At 43.4% G+C, this 22,529-nt stretch overlaps 2 protein-coding genes across 5 annotated transcripts in view; one reads left to right on the top strand and one right to left on the bottom strand.

The window, feature by feature from the left end:
* The window catches only part of TAF5L (TATA-box binding protein associated factor 5 like), a 26,722-nt gene extending 26,085 nt beyond the window's left edge, over positions 1 to 637 (bottom strand). Inside the window, exon 1 of the mRNA XM_005291230.5 lies at positions 447 to 637. The gene's annotated coding sequence lies outside the window, so the exon portion shown is untranslated. The remainder of the gene's footprint in view (positions 1 to 446) is intronic.
* On the top strand, positions 579 to 22,529 carry URB2 (URB2 ribosome biogenesis homolog). Of its 4 annotated transcripts, none has more exons than XM_024106500.3 (10): positions 579 to 874; positions 1,771 to 1,913; positions 4,067 to 4,243; positions 5,210 to 8,606; positions 10,792 to 10,952; positions 12,707 to 12,817; positions 13,775 to 14,017; positions 14,754 to 14,844; positions 16,375 to 16,514; positions 21,832 to 22,529. In XM_024106500.3, the coding sequence occupies exons 1-10, from the start codon at positions 697 to 699 to the stop codon at positions 22,027 to 22,029; spliced, it is 4,839 nt and encodes a 1,612-aa protein (XP_023962268.2). In that variant the 5' UTR covers positions 579 to 696; the 3' UTR covers positions 22,030 to 22,529. The 4 variants fall into 4 exon arrangements, with proteins under 4 accessions (XP_023962268.2, XP_023962269.2, XP_008167964.2 ...); XM_024106501.3 differs by having other exon boundaries at positions 705 to 843; XM_008169742.4 differs by lacking the exon at positions 579 to 874 and adding an exon at positions 964 to 1,083.

Genomic DNA, 22,529 nt, shown 5'->3' with positions numbered 1-22,529 from the left:
AAGGAGTCCCACGGGGCCATTTTTACAGGGTCACTTTTCAGGGCAGAATCAGTTCGATAGTCCCCCTCCCAGCCGAATAAAATCAGTGCAGAGCACAGAAGGGGGGAAACCACGGGCAGAGAAGGCAGCAGCCGCCAGGGGGAATCAGGAAGCTGGGGAGGAAGAAGATAAAAAGCAAGAGGGAGCAAAGGAGAAACGGATGGGGAGGCAGGGTCAGGGAGGATCCTCATCCCGCTCCCTGTTGCTGGGGCTGCACCGCTGCAGGGAGGGGAGGCGAGGCAGCTGGTTCCCGTCCCCTTGCAGGCGGGCACAGCTGCATCCCCGGCGCGGTGTGCGCCGCCCCCCCAGCCCAGGCCTGCCTCCCTCTCCCTCCCAGGGCCCGGGACGGCTGCCGGGCGCGCTGCACGGGGCAGCCTGCTCGCGCGCTCCGCCCTGGGGCCACTCACTGAGCATCGCAGGCGGCGGCGGCTCCTGCTGCGGGCACAAGGCGGAATCCTGGGCTCGCGCTGTCACTGCGCCCGCCGGCGCGAGACGCCGCTCTCCGCAGCGCGCGCGCAGCCCGCGCCGCCTCCCTTGGCTGCCGCTGCTGCTGCCTCCGTCTCCGCCGCGGCTCGAGGCAGCCGCTCCATGACTGACTGACACAGAGAGAGAGAGCTAGAGCGAGGAGGGCTGGGGCGGCGCCACGGCGCATGCGTGATGCACCCCCCCCCACACACCAATGGGAGGCCCTCGCCGCGGCGCTCGGCTAGCGCTGCCTGGCGCCTTGAGCGGGCGAAGGGCAAAGGCCACGGGGCGACCGGGGCGGAAGCACGTGTGTGCGGGGACGCGGGGAGCCGCGGCCGGGTGAGGACGGAACCCGCGCGGGGGGCAACAGGTGTGAGTGAGCTGAGCCGGGGCTTGTGCCGCGCCGGGCTGGAGGAGCGGGGAACGGGCTGCGGCGCCGGAGCTGGCTCGGTTGTTCGGGGCGCGGCCGGCGTGGTCGGTGCGGTGCGAGCCCCAGCCCAGGAAGGGTCCCCGGGCGGGTGCCTGCATCGCGGGGTCTGGACATAGTGTCTCAGCGGCTTGTTGCGGGCGTGGTCTCAGGTGACTCTTGGGTGGGTCTGGCGCATGGCGGCAGCAGCAGCTGGCACTTACTCCGTGTGGGAGGTTGGACATAACTGAATCTGGTCCATTATTATCCGGTATGTAGTTAAATACCAGCCTCCTGGTTCACCTTTGGAGGGGTGGGTTCGGTTCAGATGGAGGCACTGGCAGTACTTACTTTGTAATGGAGGAAGGTGCCGGGGCTCAAGCAACTTTTGAACATTCATAACTGATGCAGCAAGGCCGGAGGTGAATGGGCTATATACTGCCAAGCCTAGAGGTGCCGAGGCTCAGACCTTGGGACAAATTAAGCATTGGATGTAGGGTCTGAGCCTGAGACGTGCTGGGCATGCGCAGCTTCCTGTACTTTACAGAGGAATGGTGGGTAGTTCAGTCCCTCTCATAAAAAAGCTCAGTTTGTGGTGTTGTCTTCCAAGTTTTCCTAGCTCTTGTTTGCCTGGTATCCAATGCTGTTTCCACTGATTTCAGTGGATTGGATCCTCAGTGACCAGACCTGGGTATCAAATCCAGGTCTCTTGTATTGTAAAGCTGAATGAACATAGGGCTAGCCCAAATAAGAGTCTGCTTTAATAGAGAGAAATAACCGTTAATTCTGATATCCTTAAATTCTTCAGGTTAATGTTTGTCAAGTGCATCTAATATTTTTGTGAATATTTGACATTTCAGATACAGTAGTGGTCTCTATGGCTGCAATTTACTCTGGAATTCACCTGAAGCTGAAAAGTGCAAAAACCTCTTGGGAAGACAAAATCAAATTAGCTCACTTTGCATGGATTTCCCATCAGTGCTTTCTTCCAAATAAAGAACAAGTATGTTTTCAAAAAAGATTTTGTTTTAATTGTCAAATACAGAAAAATGTATCAATCTGTTGCTGTGGAGACCAAGCTGATTCAGAGGAGGAATGATGCATTGCATTTGCCTCTAGGCACTGGTGCAAATACAGCTGTAATAGGGACTAACTGAAAGTTGTTGCTGCTGGTTGTGAAGTAGCCCAGTCTGTTTCCTAATAGGCTTTCATCTCCATCACAACAGTGACCACTAAGAGGCAGTTATATGGAAGTTTTGTTTAGTGGCTTCAGCAGAAAGGCCAAGTATAGAATGGGCTAAAGAATGAACTACCTTCTCACATCTAAAGATGGTCTTTTCAATTCAGGACTGGGACATGCTCGTGGGGCAGAGGGGGGAGAGATGCAGTGCCCATGCTATACTTGTTTTGTGGATAAATTGAAGACCTCTGTCTCCAGAGTTGTAAGGCTAGCATCTTTCATCACATCTCCTACATGGCCCCGCAAAGTCTTGCCAGCCTTCTCCTGATACTGGCTAAAATCACCATCCACCAGTCCAGGAGGGGGAAATTTCTCTGTGGCTGTGAGACCTGTTTTCTGGCACATTATCTGTGTGAATACGGGCAGCATGACCACTCACTCCTTGGATTCTTCCTTGGAGTAGTGGGTATTGTCCAGCACGTTCTCTGTGCGGTGTTCCTTTCTCAATACCATGTTTTGATCCCCTGTGACCTGTTTTTTGTGTGTTCCTTGTAAATAGTTTATTTCTGGGTCCTGTGGTTCTTCCTTTCACCTGAGAGGGGCAGACCTTACATCATTTGGTGGGCTTTGCTTGCTGATCCAGCTATCAAACCAGCTAGCATTTTAGTTGAGAACTGAGCATAAGAAGGATCTGTACAAGTGTTTTTTTTAAATTGTTATATAAATTGCTTTAAAACATGAAATTAACTTTTAATGGAATGATTAAATGAGCAACATTATACAATTTAATTGTATTTTAATGGTTTGTCTAAATTTCCTTTTTAAAGAAAACTAAAACTTTTAAAATGTTATTTCAAAGTATCTTCTTTAAGAACTTGGAAAAAAATTAAGAAAAATCTTATTTATTTCACATCTACGTACAAAAACGGAGCAGAAATTGAAGGCTTCCTCTTTACTCCTCCAGGAGACTTGGCTTCAGTGGCTTTGATAATTTTAAAAATTCTCTTCTTATTCCTCTCACAGAATTTAAAAACTCCATCGTCTTTGCTAACAGAGATTATTGTTTCCTTCAATGAGAGCTATTTGGTTTACAGTATGCGCTTCTTCCTTAACCGTAGTTGTAGGTCTGAAGGCTTTGTAAGAACTGTGAAGCTCCATAATGGTCAGCATAGAGCTTGCAATCTATGGACCTTGAAAGTTCAGTGCTGACTTATTATGACATTTATAATCCTTTACAGATCAGACGGGGCCTTTGGAGCTTGTAACTGTGTAGTGGTGATGGTGGAATTTACAAGATATTCAGGTTTGGTCTGTAGACCCTGTAGTACATGGACTATGTCTGTACACCTTGTAAGCAAAGTAGGCACTGCCCAAGGATTTTGTAAGCTCTACTGATAGCAAAGCTTCAGAGGTTTACAATATACATATATACAGAGAGAGAGAGACTGAAAAAATAGGAATTCCAAAAAAGTTAAATCAGGCCTGTGCAATCATTCTATTTGGGGATCAAGATTTTAAATAAACTTGCAATCTTTAGGACAAGTTGTTTTTGCATTTTGGAAATTAGAACAATTTTTATAAAGTGAAAATCCACCAATTCTTTTTTTAAGTTCCCTCACTCAAAAATGTCCTCATTGATATAAAAATTTTATGTGAGAAATTTTCTCTGCTGGTTTAAGAGAAGCTGAAAGGAACCCAGCATTTTCACCCTTGAAATTAGCTTTACTATGAAGGTTAGAGTGCTAAGGGGGCCAAAATTGAGTTTAGAAAAACTGTGTTACAAATTTAAGCCCTGATCCTGCTTGGAGAACTGCATAGACCGATTCCTGCGTCCACATAGAGCTCGTTCTTCATGGGCATCTGTCCCCACAATTCTCAGGTGTGAAGTGGCTACTACAGTTCTGTAACTTTTTCCCATGGAGGTAAAGATGATCACCCACAGCTGTATATTTTTGTTTTTGTTTTAAATAACACAGGTATTACTTGATTGGGTGAGTCATGCATTGGTTTCATATTACAACAAGAAACTTGAACTGGAGGATGAAATTGTTGAGAAACTTTGGACATATCTGGATAACATTCTACATAGCAGAAAACTACAGAATCTCTTAAAGGATGGAAAGACAATCAACCTCAGTTTTTTGATTGCACAGGTAACTCAAACCATACTCTTTGTTAGGTGATGAATACCAGTGCAGTATGTGATACAATATATGATTCTTCCTTTTAGAGTGAGGTGTAATATGAAATAGTTATGGATAATTAGCTTACATTTTTAGGCCGTTGTATTTATTTTCTCTTCTATCCCCTCTGTTACAAGACAGCTGATATTTGTGGAGAACAAAGATTGAAAGCAACAACACTTCCCAATAACCTCATACTCAGATGATCTCTCACAGGTTTCCCCCTCCCCAAACCATCAGGGATGGAACAGAATTAAATGTTTTGGTTAGTAAGTAAAGACCCAAGTAGCCTAGATGACTTCATTCAGTCTACTCATGTGAGAGAGAGTTAAAGGCTTGCAAATATATATTAATACAGGAAACTCTGGGAGATCATGTGGCTGTTTTAGAGTACAAGTGGAATTATTTGCTTACTAATGGAGATCGTTGCTAAATAGGTTGTCCAATTTGGAATAAGGAAGGAATTTTCTCGCGCGCCCCCCCCCCCCCCCTGTTGGCAGGGTCCTTGTTGGGATGGGGAGGGCATCTTGCCTTTCTTTTCTCTGCAGCACTAAGTAAGTTTCCTCACTGTTAGAATGAGGTGGACTATCCTGCATCATTATTGCTGCTGCTGTTATTCCTATTACAGTAATCAATCAGGAATGGGGCCTCGTGTTTGCATAGCAACTGACACATGCAAAGACACGGTCCCTACCTTGAAGAATTTGCTGTCTGAATACGATCAATTGTCTATGCCTGGGGTCAGGAATGACCGCTGGTGGGTCTATGTTCTTCCCATCTTCTGTTACTAATAATTGTTTAAGTGCTGTTGATGTGTCCAGCATATAGAAGATTATGTTGTTTGTTCCCCAATGACTTTTGTTTCTGTGTGCAAGGTTGATAGTGATGGGGTGTTTTTTGTTTTTGTTTTTTTGTTTTGTTTTTTTAAATCTTCAGGTCATAAATGAAAGGATATCAGAGTCCTGTGTTCAAAAATCCCACGGAAATGTTGGCACAGTGCTGAGTTGTTGCAGGGGCATCCTTTCCACTCCGCCTCTCTCCATCATTTATACAGCAAAATGTGAGCTGATGGTGAATCTCCTAAGCAAGCTCTCCTGGCTGGCCTGTCAATGGCTGACATCCGAAGATGCTGTGACCTCCCAGTTGTTTGATGTCCTACAGCTGACCTTTGCTCAGTACCTCCTGATTCAGAGGCAACAGATCAACCCAAATCGTGTGTTTGGGCAAGTGACCAGCCACTTGTTTCAACCATGTCTGCTCCTGAGGCATTTGCTTATGGCCAGAGTGTGGACACCAGCTGATGATGGCCGTGTACGTCAGCATCTGAGCCGGGAAATCCGAAACCAAGTAGAGGCTGTGCTCCAGGCTGGGATTTTCCAGCCTGAGCTCTTGTCCTCTTACAGAGAGGAGCTCCTGACAGAAAGGGAACCACAAGAGAAAAAGAAAAGGGCTCTTAAAACTATTCTGATGCCTGTCAATACAGTGCTGTCCAAGCTCCGTGATGCTAGCTTTTGTGAACCAACGCTCCAGGTGATCATAGTAGCAAATTCAGTACCTCTGCTTTATAAGCTCTTTTTGGACTCTTACTGTAAGGCAGAAAACCACGTGGTCTGTTTCCACATGTTCACCAGGCTTTTTGGCTGTCTAAGGATTTCTCACCTGCAGGAGATGCTCTCGCCAGTAGACTGGAGCACAGAACTGCTTGCTGTGGAACAGCTCCTGAACTTGGTGCTCAGCAACGATATCTATAACGTTGCCGCTGACCGGATCAGGCACAAAGAGACCCAATTCCAGTTTTACCGCAAACTGGCAGAAATGTTGGTGAATCACTCACAGGCTTCCATCCCAGCTTGGTTTAGGTGTCTCAAGGCCTTGATTTCATTAAATCATTTAATTGTCGAGCCTGATCTTGATGACCTAGTGGCCTCCGCTTGGATTGATGCAGAGGTCTCTGAGCCACGTACAAAGAAGCCCCAGGAGACTCTCATAAATGCCATGTTTCAGACTTACACAAAGCTGCGACAGTTCCCTAAACTCTTTGAAGAGGTTCTGTCTGTGATCTGCCGTCCAGCTGCTGATGAGTTAAGGCTGCCGGTCTTGTCTGCTGGGCTGATGGAAAAACTTCGTGAATGCCTCCTCGAGCTGCCACCCAACCAGATTCTGGATATTTTGTTCCTCATACTGGAGAAGTGTCAGACTCTAATAATTCCTGATGTTAAAGATGACTCTGACATGGCACTGAAGCTGCTGTCTGTGAGCTCAGTACTGCACACTTTTCTGTTCAACATGAAGAGTTTGGATAATGTCACCCCATTACCTGTTGTCCTTCGCACTCAGAGTCTGTTGGACAAAATGCAGAGAGAGGTAATCCAGCCATTGCTGGACCTATTGAAGGATCACTGGGCAGAGGAAAATAAACCAGGGCTTTGGCTAGAGAAGGTCAGTGACTCTGCACTCCTCCTCGTCTACACGTGGGTGGAGCTTGACACTCTGCTTAGTATAAACTGCAGCAAATATGTGTCTCGGCTGGCTGGAGCAGCTGGTGGTGTTACTGACTGTGCTGCAGAGAGCTGGGACTTCTCAGCCCTTCTCCCTGGCGTGGATAGACAGTGTTGGAAGAGGGTAGTGAGACTCTCAAGTAATTTCTGCTCAGCTAGTAAATATTGCTTAGAACTGCTCATGCTTCAGAAAATAAAAAAGATCTTAATGCAAACCAGTTTTCAGACTGAGGCTGATCTTCACACTTTGCAGCATGCCGCAGCTTTCATCCTTCATTCTGGAAGATCAAGCATGAGCATGGAAGAGTCAGAACCTTGGAACGGCAACATTAGTGCAATAAATGCTCTCACCTACCCAGCTGCACACTGGTACCTTGTAGTCTCAAATCTAACAATCCTGGTTCCTCATCTTTCTCTGAAAGATGTAGAGTATGTGGCTGATGTGCTTCTGAAGATTTTATCATCAACTAAAGCTCCGGGAGTTTCCGCAGATCAGGATTCCTTCATCACAGCTGAAAAGGTTTCTAAAGCTTTGCTGCATAGTACTTTTCTTCCAGAAATTAAGGTGCTGCACTGTGCTTTTATAAGCCGCGTTATTCAGCAGTGCTCTAGTGTGCTGTGTTCTGCTACTCAGGGCGTCGCAGATCAGCCTATTCAACAGCTGTCTGCAGATAATATACCATGGCACGAGGAAGTCCTCTCATCTTGCAAAATGGTTGGCGTGGTGGAAGCACAGGCAGAAAACAATCAATCAAAGGATGAAGCCTTCATTTGCTGGACAACAATGGAAAAAATTGCTCAACATATATTGTTGTTAACAAGGGCCGGTTCCACCATTACTTTGGAAGAAGACCAGATAGAAAACTTTTTGCATTTACTAGAGATTATTTCTGCATTGAAACTTGACAGTCTTTTTCCTTTAGACCATACTCGTTGTTTTCTCTTGCTGCTATCCTTGGTAGCCAATACCAGAGCTAACGTCTCTTGCAGTAAGTTGCTATCACTGAAGTTTCTAATTACCTGCTTCCGCCTCCTAACATGCCTACAGACTGGCAGAAGTGTCAATTCCATCTTTAAAGTTTTTCATGCCAGTGATGCTCTTGAGGCTGTCGTGACCGCCCTGTTTGCAGCCAGCAAGTGCTTTGCTGATGTTTTGACCACTCCCGACTGGGCAGAATTTCTCCAGGTGATCCAAACCTTTTTGGAATGCTTTCTTCAGATGATAGTTGAAAAGAGGCAGAGCCTGAAACTCAATTTGGAAAAGTTCACTTTTTTCCTAGCGAGCTGCAAACCATATGCTGATGCAGACAGAGGCAAGCACTGGAACACTGCAGTCAATCAGCTGCTCCTAGTGCCACTAACCACACTCTGCCATGTTCTGACTCTGTACCTCCAGCAGCAGCCAGAGAAGAAACAGCAACTGACAGAAATGCTGTCTGCTTTGTTGAAGCCAACTGTCCTCCAGACGGGAACAGCCATCCAGCTCTGCCTTAGAAACCTCACCAAAGACCAGCCTTTGCCTTTGGCATTCATCCCATCTGTTACAACCCTACTGAAAGCAGATCTGAGCTACATGTCCACAGGTGGCTTTATGAAAATGGAAGGCGAGCAAGAAAATCCTAAAGATCCAGGAAAATATCGGGAGTATTCCCACACTGAACTGTACCAAAAGTTTTACACTCAGATACTGAGAGAGCTGACCTCTGCAGGAGGCCATCTCCAGTTCCTTCACTCTGCCTTGCAGTTTTTAACTGTTTTCTGCTCAGTAACAGATCTGTATCCTGGAGAAGAGACTGCTCTCACTGTGTTTCATGCTGTAAAAAACCTACTTGCTGGTAAAGAGCTTTTTTTCTTTTTTCAGCTCCTCTGTTAATTTTGGAATACAGGGGTGGGTAAAAGCATCCAAGAAGTTCTTAAGAAAGTCACTTAAGATATCAGAGGGGTAGCCGTGTTAGTCTGAATCTGTAAAAAGCAACAGAGGGTCCTGTGGCACCTTTGAGACTAACAGAATTTCTGTTAGTCTCAAAGGTGCCACAGGACCCTCTGTTGCTTTTCACTTAAGATATCCACTTATGCTAGCCCATCAGCAAATGAGTCCTATCTTTATAAAAAAAAAAAAAAAAAAAAAAGACAGGGAAGCTTTTAGAGGGGAAACTGTTGTCATGACTGGGACGCAATGTCGACCTATCTTGATAGTGGTCTCATCTGGAAGGTCTTTGTGGATGTCAGCCATGTAGTTATTTTTTGTCTCCTTGTTTTCACAGAAATAGTTACTCATATGCCTAAGTGCTCTGTTTTTATGCAAAAAGTATGTATTTTGCGTATGCTAATACATGTTTTGTGTGTGCACATGTATGTTTTGTGACACAAATCCATCAAGGTTTGAAAATGTAGCCCTAAGCCCTTTTAAAAATGATACTACAGTGTTCTATAAATGATGGGCCAAGGCACTGAGAGACACCCCTGTAAAAATATTCTGATTAGGACCATTTCACCAAATGTGGTCAAACTTTTGGGGGCTGCTCTGAAGATGCATTTTTTGGTCTTATGTATCTGGTATAGCAGCTAGCACTGAAGGAGTTAATGGATCGGCTTAGTTAAATAACTCAGCACTTTTCATCTGAAGAGCTCAGAGGGCCTTACAGAGGTGATAAGTATCATCTCCATTTAAAGGTGAGGAAATTGAGGAACAGAAAGACTACTGGCCTGGTTTTCAGAGGTGCTGAGCACAATATACTCCAGGCAAAGTCCATGGTAGCTGTGGGTACTCAGCACCTCTCTGAAAGCCAGACCCTTTATCACCTGCACACAGTGAGCCAGTGACAGAATTGGGATTAGGGGAGCCTGGTCTTCTGACCGCCAGTGTGATCTAACGACTATGCTATGTTGCCTCATTTAAAATATAACCTAAACTGACATTGCACATGTGCAGTGTAGTAGTATAAAAAAAACCTGGCAGTGTTATTTTTGTCTTTGATGCCTGAAAGATTTGATTTAGTCTATCTTACTACTACAGTGATCTTACAAATTTATATTACTTCCTAGTTGTTAGGGAATCACAAATGCACTTAATCCCTAACAGAGTAATTGTAGTACAATTCTGTGTGGAGAAGCCTTTTTGTAAATCTGTTTGTGAGCCTGGCTGAAGTTCTTGCTAGTTGAGTTGCAAATAGATTTTTATATAGTGTCTATGTATAATCTTCCTTATAGTCTGTCTCTTGTAGGCTGTGTATCTCAATTCTTTCCAGTTACAGAATTCACCATAGGAGGCAGTATGATGTAACTGTTAAAACAGGACTGGGAGTCAGGATTACCAAATTCTGACCCTGGCTCTTCTGTTGACTCCCTCTTAACATCTTTGTACTGCACTCTACTCATGTACAAAGCTGGTATCATATTTATTTGGTGCAGAGGCATAATTAATAGTGATAAAATGCTTTGAGATTCTCTGATGAAATGTGCTGTAGAAGTGCCAGGCTTTAAATAGATTAAAATTTTCTCCTCAGAAAATCTTGCTACAAATCCCAGGAGTTATTGCTACAATTGGGGTGTTTGTGGAGCAGATAAATATGCTTGCAAAGTAAACTAAAATCTAAACTAGTCATAAATAATATAATCTTTGACTTAATATGTAGGAGACCTGGACACTGCTTAACAGAGATCTAAGCTTTGTCAATTAATGTTCATGTGTTGTGTGGCTCTCCTCCCAACACCCTGATATTCTGCAGCTTGTGATCAGCTTGTTCCCCTAGCTTGTGAACAAACCTCATTATAGTGTTTTCACAGAGTGAAGGCATTTAATCAAGATAATGACTGCGGGATAAACAGTAGGATGGGAATGTTCTGAATGACACACTGCTGCTGTGGTAGGTGGGGGAAAGCAGTTCTGTGCGGGTGAACATTAAAAAGTCTCACACAGAGAGAGCTCCTTTTCAAGGCTTGATTTTGAAAGGGTTTTTTTATGGCAATTCCCAATGTGGATAAGCAATTCAGACGTATTTGTGTCTCTTGACTATGCAGGCCCTGGCACCACAGTCCAGGTGATTCAAGATCTAGAAATGCAGCTGACAGAATTGATGACCCAGCTCGTGGAGAGCTGCACTACTGAGGAGTTCTGTGTCATAATGAGGCTGGTGCTCCAAGGACTTGAAGTTAGCAATATTTGGAAACAAAATCCTAAAGTAGGGAACTTTTGGCTTATTTCTTATAATGTATTTTCTTTAGTTTTCTCTCCATAGCTTGAAGAACTGCAATAGAACATGGATGGTATCTGATAAAATTGGCAGGAAGAAAGACTAAAACAACACGAGGAAGAAATAGGAGTTTGGCTTTAAATGTGTTTCTAGGTTAAGCTGCACATTCATAGTAACTTACATGGCAATAAAACTGGTGCATAGATACTGTGATGAAGAGTGCCCTAGAAATACCTGAGATCGATAGAATCTGCTGTGAAAAAGAGAGAAACTTGCTACCTATGAAGAAAGCTTTCAGTAGGATCCCCAGACATTTAGCCCTCTAATTCCCAGTAACAGGAGTCTCACATCAGTGAGTTCCTGTAGACAATGCTGAAAGTCAACTCCTATGTGTTAATTCTAACCTTACAAACTGGGCAAATAAAAGCTTTAATTTTGTTGCCTATTGTGTTATCCAGTAGAGTCCTCAGACTCCGCACCCAGAAAAAATTGTCTTTAATTATGTAGGTGATTATCAGGAAGCTGGTTCAGTCCATGAACTTCATTCATTCAAAACAAAGATTTGCCTAGTTCATTTAAAAGTTACATCTAGTGTGGTCTGTTCTTTGTAGTTGTAGGTGTAAATTGACACATACTAGTATATGTTTCTTGTACTGTGGGTGGTTCTTTGTTAATCACAGTTCTACTTAGCACTAACTGAGCACTTTTCATAGGCAAAGTGCTTTACAAACACAAACGTACTGATCATCACAAGACTGCTTTGAGGAGGAGGGTAAGTTAGTACAATTATTCCCATTTTTCAGATGGAGAAACTGAACCAAGACCAGACAAAAGGTTTTATCACTATAAACATTTCTCACTGTTGTTACCACCAAAGCTGTAGCATAGACAAGACACTTGCAGCCACTGGCATTTTAACCATTTTATTGTCCAAACCTACTCTGAACAGGGTCAGATGGCATGGTGCTTTTAAACACCAGCAGTTATGTGAAGCACTGATTATATTGGTGCTTCCACTATTCTATTCTATACAGGTTCCTATACAGTGCTCATTACTGTAGCATCTGAGCATCTTCCAATAGTTCATTAAGGGACACGAGTAACATCTATCACCAATGGAACTGAATTGGTAGTTGTAACATTGGGAAGAAATTTGGCAAACAAGCCTGGCATAGACCCCTCTTAGAAGGTTAAGTGACTTGGAACTCAGAGCCTTGCTAAAGCTCAGGAGTATCTGCCTCCCAGACCTGCCCATTTGGAAAAGGCATCTGTGTCATCTCTGTAGATTAATGTGCATTTAAAAAAAGAAATCTAACCTAGTCTTTCTACATTGTTCGTGTAACGCTAATCGCTGTAGGATATAGGCATTAAAATCCACGTGTTTTTGGACTGCAAGGCAAAATACATTCACGTTCTATGTTTTCCTCTTAGTTCTTATAAGCCAATATGTGATGACATGTTAGCTGGTAAAACATTATGCTGGTTATATGGCAGGCTCAAACTACGTTCACACTACCTCCCTCCATTATCTATAATGACTGCTACACGAGTTGATCTGCTTTTATTTTATCATGTTTTAATGTCATGATTTGCTTTTAAAATAGACATAGTACAGAATGCTAAGGTGATCATTGCTCAGCACAAATTCTGTTGAGCTGCTGCTAATGTTTCCACTGAGAGGTGCCATATTTCAAGTGAGCGTATTTATCTTTTTGCAGTGATTGTTTATCCATTTTTTGCAGGAAGTATTGTCAGCTGTTACGCTAATCAAATTGCTGCTCAGTTGCCCATTAACTGGAGAGAAAGAGAAAGCTTTCTGGTTTACCAGCCCACAGATAATCACAGCTTTAGTTGTAAGTAACTCCCACAGTATAAGTTACCTATCACTTTTGTTTGACAGAACCTGTAGCTATTGTCTGAAATATACACAGAAATATATTCTAAAAAATTCTACATTTGACATCAGTTTGACTAGGCTCCATTTACGCTGTTTGGCCCAAATTTCCCCAAGTTTATCCCTGTATATTGGCGTGGCACAAATGCTCATTCATTAACATCACCATTACTTTGGAGCTGCACTGCATTGTGTAGGGGTTGAGAGTGTCTCACTAGGCTACATGGAGAGGTTTAGAGAGTTGCCTCTCCCCAGGTCTGGGCAATGCTTGTTCTGATCCAGAGGAGGAGGAAAATGTTAGTTTGGCCTTACAGCAAAGCAAAAAGCCAACAAATAAAGAAGAGCCTATAAAAATGATTGAATAAGTGAAGGAAAATAATTAAATCAGATTCCTTACCTGTGTTGTGCTGCACCCAAATGTAGTGGTGTTGGTGCTTGCCATCATGATGTCTGACCCTCTGGGACCAGAGATTGTCTGGCAGTGGCTTGGGGTGGCTGGGAATCTACTGTCATGGCATCTACAATGCCTGTGAGAGCATTTCTCCTGTCCTTTGTGGTAGGTGAATCAATGCTTGTGAAGGACAGAAATATCCACTGGAACAGTGTAAAAACATGAACAGGTGCAAATGGACCCTGTATACCATATTTTGTATGCATCTTCTCTATGGGATTGTGGGATAGATGCAACAATGCACAGGCCCTGCAGTGCTTTCAGGGAATGCTGTGTGTGGATATGTTGCATGGCATGCGCCTAAAACAGATTGATTCGTATGGATGAGGCTTTATGCAGTTGCAGTTTGCGCCAGTGTACTCCTGTTGGTCCAAGTTGCAAAAGTACAGTTCTCTAGTGTGGAAGAAGGGGGTGTTTGGAGACAGCCAAATTCTTTGTTGTTGTTGTTTTCACTTTCACATGTAGATACAAACCAAAGAGGCTTGTCAGGACCAGTTGCTGATTCCCACCATTGTTGTTCCTATCCTGGAGACGGTAGCAGCCCTGCTGAGGCAAGGAGAAGAGATTCTCTCCAATCCCCATCATGTGACGCTGGCATTCAGCATTCTTCTGACTGTCCCTCTGGATCATTTGAAGATGGAGGAGTATGGGAGCATCTTCCTGGGAATTCATGAAGTGCTGTTCTCCATACTGCAGTGTCACCCTAAGGTGAAGGGCTGAAGGGTGGGGAAGGGCCGGTGATCAGAAATTTTAAGAAGCCAATCCCTGACCTGTGTCCAGTAGGTTGAAAACATGTAGAGGTTCTGAAATTATAACCGATATTTGGAAGCAGATTATCACAAAACCTCTAAAGTTAGATTAGGGCAAAGTTTTCAAAAGTGCCTAAGTTCCATATTAAAAAAATGATATAGACACTTAGCCTAAGTCTCTTTGTAGATCAATAGGACTTAAGCACCTGGCCGTGTAAGTCACTTTTGAAAATTTTCCTTCTAGTGCCTATGTCAGCTGAAAGCTGATTTTTCCAAACTGTTTTCAGCTGAATAAGTGTGTTGGTCCTTAAATCTCTGGTCCCTTGGGCAAGCACTGGTTCTGTACAGATGGCAGTAAATGCCCCAGGCATTAGACTAGCATAACTTTCAACCTCTGCTTTGTGGATGTGGGGTTACTTTGAGATGATTATAATTATTTGTATTAACCATAGCACCTTCGAGCCCTAGTCGGGTACCAGGACCCCATTGTGCCAGCAGCGGTAGAAACTGAACAAAAAGACAGTTCCTTCCCTGTAGAGCTTACAGTCGATGTATCTTCCTTTAAAGCACATAAATCCACTCTTATTTTGGGGTGTTGAATGTCGTGCTGCTCTAATAAAGGAACCATCCTCAAAGCCTTTTTTCTGTACTGCATTAGGTATTATCTGATCCTCTTTCATTTGATGTTCTTGCAGGTGATGCTAAAAGCAGCGCCATCTTTCCTGAACAGCTTCAATAGGCTGGTTGTTTCTGTTATGCACGAGGGGCGACAGAAAGGAGACAGAGGTGCTGTGTCATCATTTTCATTAACATACCTGACTCTGATTGGGTGCAATGCACAGGACAGGGCAGGCTGTGTGTAACGTTAGAGGTTGAAACAAAGTCCCAGGGCCAGATCGTGGCTTTTGAGCCACTGGCCACATAGGCAGAAGTGAGGATGAGCCACATAGCAATCTGCACTCTGACGCTCTTTCCAGACTTCATCCTGGGAGACTAGCATAGTGCTTCCATTCCAAACTGTGACCCTGGCTAACGCAACACAGACAAGGGCAAGGCTCCTTGTACTGTATTTCGGTTCTTCTCCCCCACCTTTGCATTCTCACTCAAACAGCCACAGTAGCCCCATTGTATAAGGTCAGTGATGGTTTTAGGAAAAGCATGTTTTTTCTGGTGTGATGGCTCCAAATGCTGATGACTTACACTAGCGCACTTGGGAGAGGGCTTTATAGATGTGCTACTAAACGGAGCCCTGGGTTGCAGATGTTAGACATGCTCCAGACTACATGTTCATCACTGTGTGTTAGATACAAAACCAAAATCTTGTAAATGTTTAAAGTGTTAGTTGGGATTTACTTATCTGACTCCATTAATTCACATGGCTAAAACCAAGTTCACTGCTTTGAAATTTACCCCACTTTGTGTGTGTGTGTGTGTGTGTGTGTGTGTGTGTGTGTGTGTGTGTGTGTGTGTTATAACCAGGTATATGCAATAAGCAAGATATTCCAAAGGGGAGAGAGGAATGTTACATTGGTGCACCTATGGCGTAAAAGCCGAGTTTATACATTTCAGTAATATCCACATTTTCCAAGGAGAAGAATCAGTGGAAAGCTATAGGTTCAGGAAATCCTGTGATTTAGATTCACTTGGTCTATCCCTGCAGAATTACTGTATTTTAATAATAAAAAACAAGACACATGCCTAGATTTTCCCCCTACTTTCCTCCCTAATTTCTATTAAGTTATCTCATTGCCTTCCAGTGAAGGATTGTTCCCTAAAATTAAAGTCCTCTGTCCCATCTAGTTTTTAATGTTTCCAGTGATGGTGCTTCTCTTCGGGGACTGTTCCATGTAATAGGTCTCATTATCAAGAAGCTGCTTCTTGATATAGTATTCTGTAAGTGGTACTTAAAAAAAAATTCTGATGTTTTTGCTCTTTTTCCCATTAACTGGGCAGAGGGCTGGAACGTGGGAGGTACTTTACCCGCCCTTCTCTCTGCTTGAATTCATGTAACAAAAGTTGGCTGCATTCTAGTGTATGTATTATTCTTACAACATTGCCCTTGAAAGAGAGTCTATAAAATGTTGTTGTACAGGATTGTTCATTTCCATAAGGGCATAGTTTCTTTTAAACTAACAACTAGCCAGCCATGGTTTCATATTTTGGATTTGCCAAAAAATGCATGTTGGTAAATCCAAAGTATGAAATCATGGCTGGCTAGTCGTTGGTTTTATTTGACGTTTGTTTTTTGGGGGGGGTGTTTTGTATAGCAATTTTTTTAATCTCTGATTTTGAACCACAACTTGATTTCTGTTTTAGGGAGCACGGATGAGTTTGGAGTTGTATTGAAATGTGCACACTTGGTAGAAAGGATGTATAGTCACATTGCTGCAAAAACAGAGGAGTTCACAGTGTTTTCTGTCTTCATAGTGGCCCAATACGTGATTGAACTGCAGAAGGTAATATACACTCATCCACCTTAAAGTCATTATAAGGTTCAGGTTGAGATTCACTTACTGTTTAAAAGACAACTATTTTAAATTTTCTAAAATCCACATGCTCACTTGGATGTCTTGAAATTTGCTGTACCTCCTAGGGATGCAGAGTAGGTCTAGTGGTCCAGATTTGTTGTCATTTGAGCAAAGGTTCCTGAGATGATATACCCCTTTAAAAAAAATTATTTTTACAAAATCACCTGGTTCTTCTGGAGTGGTGTTTTTTTGTGTTTTTTTGTTTGTTTGTTTGTTTTTTGCTCCTGGGGCTCAAACCATGGTTCCAATTCTCCCCAACTTGATCTCAGCTGCTTGGAATTATCTTGGCTTGTACGTGACACAACTTCCCCTTTGGGGAAGTAATATTGAAAAAGTTAGAGGATAAAGTTTACTACTCCAGGCCAGGTTGAGCTTTCTGATGAACCAAAGAGAGAGTGATAGCCACATGGGCATGTGCAGCAAGACTAGGGCTCTGTTGTAGTCAGAGTTTGTAGGCAGCCTGTTCTCACAGATGGTGAGTGGTGAAAGGTGACATGCTGTGGTCATTAAACCTGAGGACACCCATGCACTGAGTTTGAGCCCTACCCTTGGCAGTTATCCGAGATTGTGTTTGCACAGCTTATGTCTTGCTCTCTGCCTGCATTCTGTAGGAGTTTCTCTTGGGCGTTTTACCCTCAGACTAAAACATTGGTTTGAGAGTGATAATTTAGTGCTCTAAAATCTATAACCAGGCTCTAATCTTTAGAAGTACTGCCAAGAATTTGGCATTAATTAAACAGAGGAAAGAGTCTTGTAAGCAGTTTGGATGGTTACATCCTCCTCAAACATTTCCTGAACAATGGAACTGAGTGAGTACAAAGGAAAGCAAGTGTTAAAGGTCATTTGATCAAGGGGTTCCTGATCTGCAGCTTCCCCGCTCTCTGCTTTGCCAGCCTTCACCCCTTAGGACTGTGCACTACAGCTCCTGAGGGCCCAGCGCACTCCTAGATGACATCCATTATTAGTGGAAGGGATCAGCCAAACACTGTTTGAAAGCCCAGTTTTACTAGAGCTTTGACTAGTAACTGGGTTTCTAAAAAAGTAGCTTTTCTATAATACTGCAGTGAACAAGGGATCATCCTCAAAAGAAACCTTTGTTCTCTGGGGGCTCAGAAGTGCAGACAGAGCAGAACCAGAAAGGGGGGAAACTGGGTACTTTCCCCTCCAGGGACATGCTTGGGGAGAAGGGAAATGGAGCCATCTGTGCCCTTCTCCCACCCCCTTCAAATTCCTCCATCCCTCTCAGTTCCTCCTGTGAGTCCCTCACAGACTCTGGGGTTCCCCTTCCTTCCACTCCTCCACAGTCAGAGGAAGGAATCCAGAGCTCCCCTCCTTCCCCATGTTGCCTCCAGCAGTGGGGAAGGGTCCTGAAGCTCCCCCTCCCCCAACATACACCACACCACAAATGCAATGCTGGTAGGGGAAAAGGGGAAGTCAGGGCAGGAGAGGGCGGGGAGGAAGGGAGGGGTCCAAACTGTGCAGTAGGGGAGACTTCAAATTTGCCTCCCCCAACTTCCCTGCATCCATACCTCCCTTCAGAACTTGCCCCCACAGTGCCGAGACCGGGATGGGGAGCTGGGAATGAACATGTTCAGTGCCTGGCACAGGCACACTGTGCCAGGATGGGGTGAGATGCTGAGAACACACATGCTTAGTCTGTTGTATGCACACACACCATGTCTGCACTATGGGGACTATAGCAGCATCACTACAGCGCTGTAGCTGTGCCGGTGTACCCCGTAATGTTCAATGTAGCCTACAGCCATGGGGGGGTGGGGTGAGGGAGGGGTCATGAAAGGCAATTTGGTGGGGGGAGAAGGGTGTTAAAATTTTATTACAATCTAAATCAAACAAACAATCTCACTCTGTTGTTCCCTGTACGCCCTTAATCTTGAAGGTGAGGTATTCCTTGTCAGACAGACAGGCTTCTATCATTATTACTATTGATACTTTTTTTTACCCTTGTAGTAAATTTAAAATCAGGCGTGTCACCAAAGAAGTTTGACTTAGAATAAATGGTCGCCAATCTGATCAGATTGAAAAACAATGCTCCACAAGGTGGTTGTTCACTTATTTCCCCATAAATAAAAGCCAGTTTATCATACAGACCTTTAAGAATATTGTTTACAATCTGCAACTCTGCCAGACCACAGGGAAGCTCCCCGTCAGGTATGACCACCAGCCTCAGTAACACTGCCGACAAACATTTCCTTCACCCTTGTTTTGGGCTCTGTGTCCCTGGGTAACGAATCTTCAACTAGCAGTGCTTCCTTCAAGGGTGATTGCCCTCAAAGATAGAGAGGGGTTGACTTTTCATCTATTGGCCCCCTCATCCAACACCAAATCATATGGAAGGTCATTCCCCACTTCTACTGAAAGCAAATATTCTTGCTCTTGCATAGTCAAAAAGACATCTACAATGGAGTAGCGCCTTGCAGCCAGACTTAATTTCTGAATTACTAATTTGTTCCAGGTTAGCCAATTTGGATTTCATTGAACACTGCCTGTGTCCATCAAAACCTGCAAAATCCTCTTGTAATTAATTTGTGCTAGTGATCGGGTTTTACATGTCTCCCTGTCCTAGGTTAAAACCTCAACTGGGCCTTTTTCCTTTCTGTGCAGGACACACAGCTGCTCCATATCCTGCCTACTTACCCTAATTACTGATGTCCTGGTTATTGAATTTGCCCCAGCTAAGGCTCTAGAGAGTTCTAGTGCTAAGGGCTGCCTCACAGCAAAATCTTTCCAAGGACTGCATTGTGTACTAGCTTCTCTGGGCCTGATCCATTGATATTCAGGTACCTTTCTGCACTCGCCCAGCCCAGCGGGTTTGTCTTGCTGTCCTTGGCTGCTGTTCAAATATCCAAATCCTATCAGCCATCTGGAGCAACTGCTGTAGGATCAAAAATCTCCACAGTTGTTGTCTGGCTTAATCTGTACAGATTGCTGGGTGCCTCGCTGGGCTGCATCTCACGTGAGCAGAACTTCAGGCTGTCTCTAGACTGACATCATACTTGCAAAGTACTGCTGCATTTTAACACTATGATAATCTTTGAGTATCAGCTACTGAGAATGCCACCTGTGCTGCCCGAACCTTCAGTTGGCTGAACAGACTATTTTGTTCTTAGCTACCCACATAATTCGGCCACCCTTTCAAGTAATGTTCAGTATGATCAGTTTCCTCAAGCTCCCGCAGCCAGAGCCCTTCCCAGCAATAAGTTGGATATGGGTGAAGGACAGGCGTTACTGGAAGTAGTGCCATAGGGAACTCCCAATGGGGATAACTTTGGTGTTAACAAATCCAGCTGCTCCTGTCTTTTTTTTTTTTCCCCAGTAGAACTAACTGTAAGACCTCTTGAGACTATCGCTAAAGGGTGCGGTGTAACCATATGTCTAACTAGTTTATTTATTATGATAAATAACTGCACAAATTTTGGTTTGGGGATTCATATGTTAATTGAATAATTGAGCATAAGGAGGAGAGTTAATGAATTGGTGGGACACTTACTGAATTGGTGACACAGTTTTTTGTTTTTGTTTTTTTTAAAAGAGGATCAATTTCAAAGGGGGAAGGGGCTGGGCCTATACCTGCTAGAAAACACTTGTGACCTCTGTTCTTTCAGAGCAGCCTAAGGGAGGAGAAACCCCTTTTCAAGGTAGATTTTTACAAAGGCTGCACACAGTTTTACTCTCTCAATCATAAAGGACAGTTTCCCCGATGAAAAATTTAGTTTATCAATATTTATCACAACAAATGTAGACCCTTAATTATTCTGAAATAAACCTAGAAAACGCTGTTGTTAGCCCTGGGTACATCTGCAGCCTCTTCCATATGCTTGATCTCGCCTTTCACGTGTTCTCTGAGCTGTAGCATAATTCAGCAAAGGTGAAATAACTCTTCACACACTTAGCCATCCCCCATCAAGAGCTCTGTAATGCAAATTGGTCTTGCTAACTATATAGACCATTAAAGGTTTATAGGTCGAATTAACTGCCAGCCCACAGTGGCAGCTGTTTAAATCTCATAAGGTTTTTAGACAGTGATTAGTGGGAACTGCATTGTAAAGTAAAGACAGTCAAGAGGGTTTGGGGCCAAATTCAGATGTGGTGTAACTCCACTGCAGATGCATCTGCTTACACCAGGTATGAACTTGACCCAAGTTCTCCATTATAGTGGCATTTCATACTGTTCCTTCTATTACTTTTATTACTTGCCTCAGGAAGAGAGGAAAATTCTGAGTTTTAATGAGAGCCTCTCATGCAGTTTTCATTATACTTGCAGTGCAGAAGCACAGGTCTAGAGGCACCAAGTTAATTTTGGTATTCAGCAGAGATAAGACCTGTTTCTGTGGCAAGAACAGCATGATCAGCTTCAGAGGCCACCTGAACCTAAGGCAGTAAAATGTTCAGTGAGTGGGTTATAATCACAGGATGTGTTCCAGTTTGCCTAGAGCCCCAAAACACTCCAAAGTCAGCCTTGATGAGCTTTGTTATGGGGATTATGGCAGTTTTGGGAAGACAGCGTGTCTAGTGATCAGCAAGGGACTGAGTTAGCAGTTTTAGGTTGTATTCCCAGCTCCGCCATTAGCTTGCTGTATGACTTTAGGCAAGTCTTTTTTTAATTTCTCTGTGCCTAGGGTTAAAATGGGTCAAGTAAACCCACACCTCAGAGGGTGTTCTTTAAGACTTCGGTAATTAATGCTTGTAAAGCAAATAGAAATTCTTGGATAAAAATTGCTAGATAAATGCATTTATTAAAGTGGAAGAGGCAAAACAAACTCTACATTTTAGATGTAGGCTCACAGAAGGACTTGTCCCGAACTGAGATTTCAGTCTGCAGCTAATATGTTGGCTATTGTTCCATCTCCTGAATATGAAAGAGGTATAGTAAAAAGTTGCTGAAAAATCTATCCCAGGATAGGTATCTTAGAATATTTTACTGTAGATTTTTTTTTTTTTTGGGGATGATTTCAAATTCTCCCAAGTATAACAGAGTCTTTACCTGAACACTCAGCACCAGTGCAAATCTCAATATACAGGATTATACATTACTGCTGTGTTTTCAATCAGGTTTACAAAATTGGGGAGCTAATTTATTATCTAATATTTTACACTGTGTTTAACAGACCATTCTAGATGGGCTGATACCTTGGATTGTATCTTGCCAGTACTTTTATTTCCAGTCACTTGACGTATACTAACTATGGAAAGTAAAAAGTTTCATGAGATTTTGTTCATCTCCTAGGTGACCTTACATCCAGCTGTAAAGAAACATCTAACTGAGGGAATGTATCACATCCTAGACCTTTGCATTGAACGAGACATCAAGTTCTTAAATGCATCGCTACAGATGGGCGTAAGAGAAGTCTTTAAGGAATTGTACAATGATTATACCCACTACCACAAAACTAAAAAGCATGGGGAGAAAAAGTACACTGCGTGATGTATCCTTCCTAACATTTGCATAATCAGTAAGGACTTGATCTTGTGTGGAGCTGAGAAACCTCAGCTCTGATTGAGTTCAGGATCATGCCCTCAGTTGTTTTGTTAAAAGTGAAATATTGAATGATATGTCCCTGTATAACTGGCCTCTAAATCTATGGTAGGAAAAAGACAAGCTTAGGCTTTCAGCCCTGCTGCAATTGTGCAGAGCCCCATTTAAATCTCTCTCTGCAGTCTGTATATGTGCTACTTGTTGCAGGATCTGGGGCCTTATGTAGTTTTCCTGTGCAAGCAAAGAATGTACAGAGTGAAAACCTTCAGTGATTATGCAACTGCCCTGCTGTCATTTACAATGGGGAGCAGCACTAAACAATGGTAGTGCCCTACACCATACTTTTTTTTTACATTCATGCCAAATACATTTATTTGTATGCAACTGTAAAATATTCAGTCAGCTTCTGTTACAAAATTGTGTAAATACAGATTTTTAGAAAACCTGAA

This window comes from Chrysemys picta, chromosome 3 (assembly GCF_011386835.1).
Source record: "Chrysemys picta bellii isolate R12L10 chromosome 3, ASM1138683v2, whole genome shotgun sequence".
Lineage (NCBI taxonomy): Eukaryota > Metazoa > Chordata > Testudines > Emydidae > Chrysemys > Chrysemys picta.
This window is presented reverse-complemented; position numbering and strand designations above follow the sequence as displayed.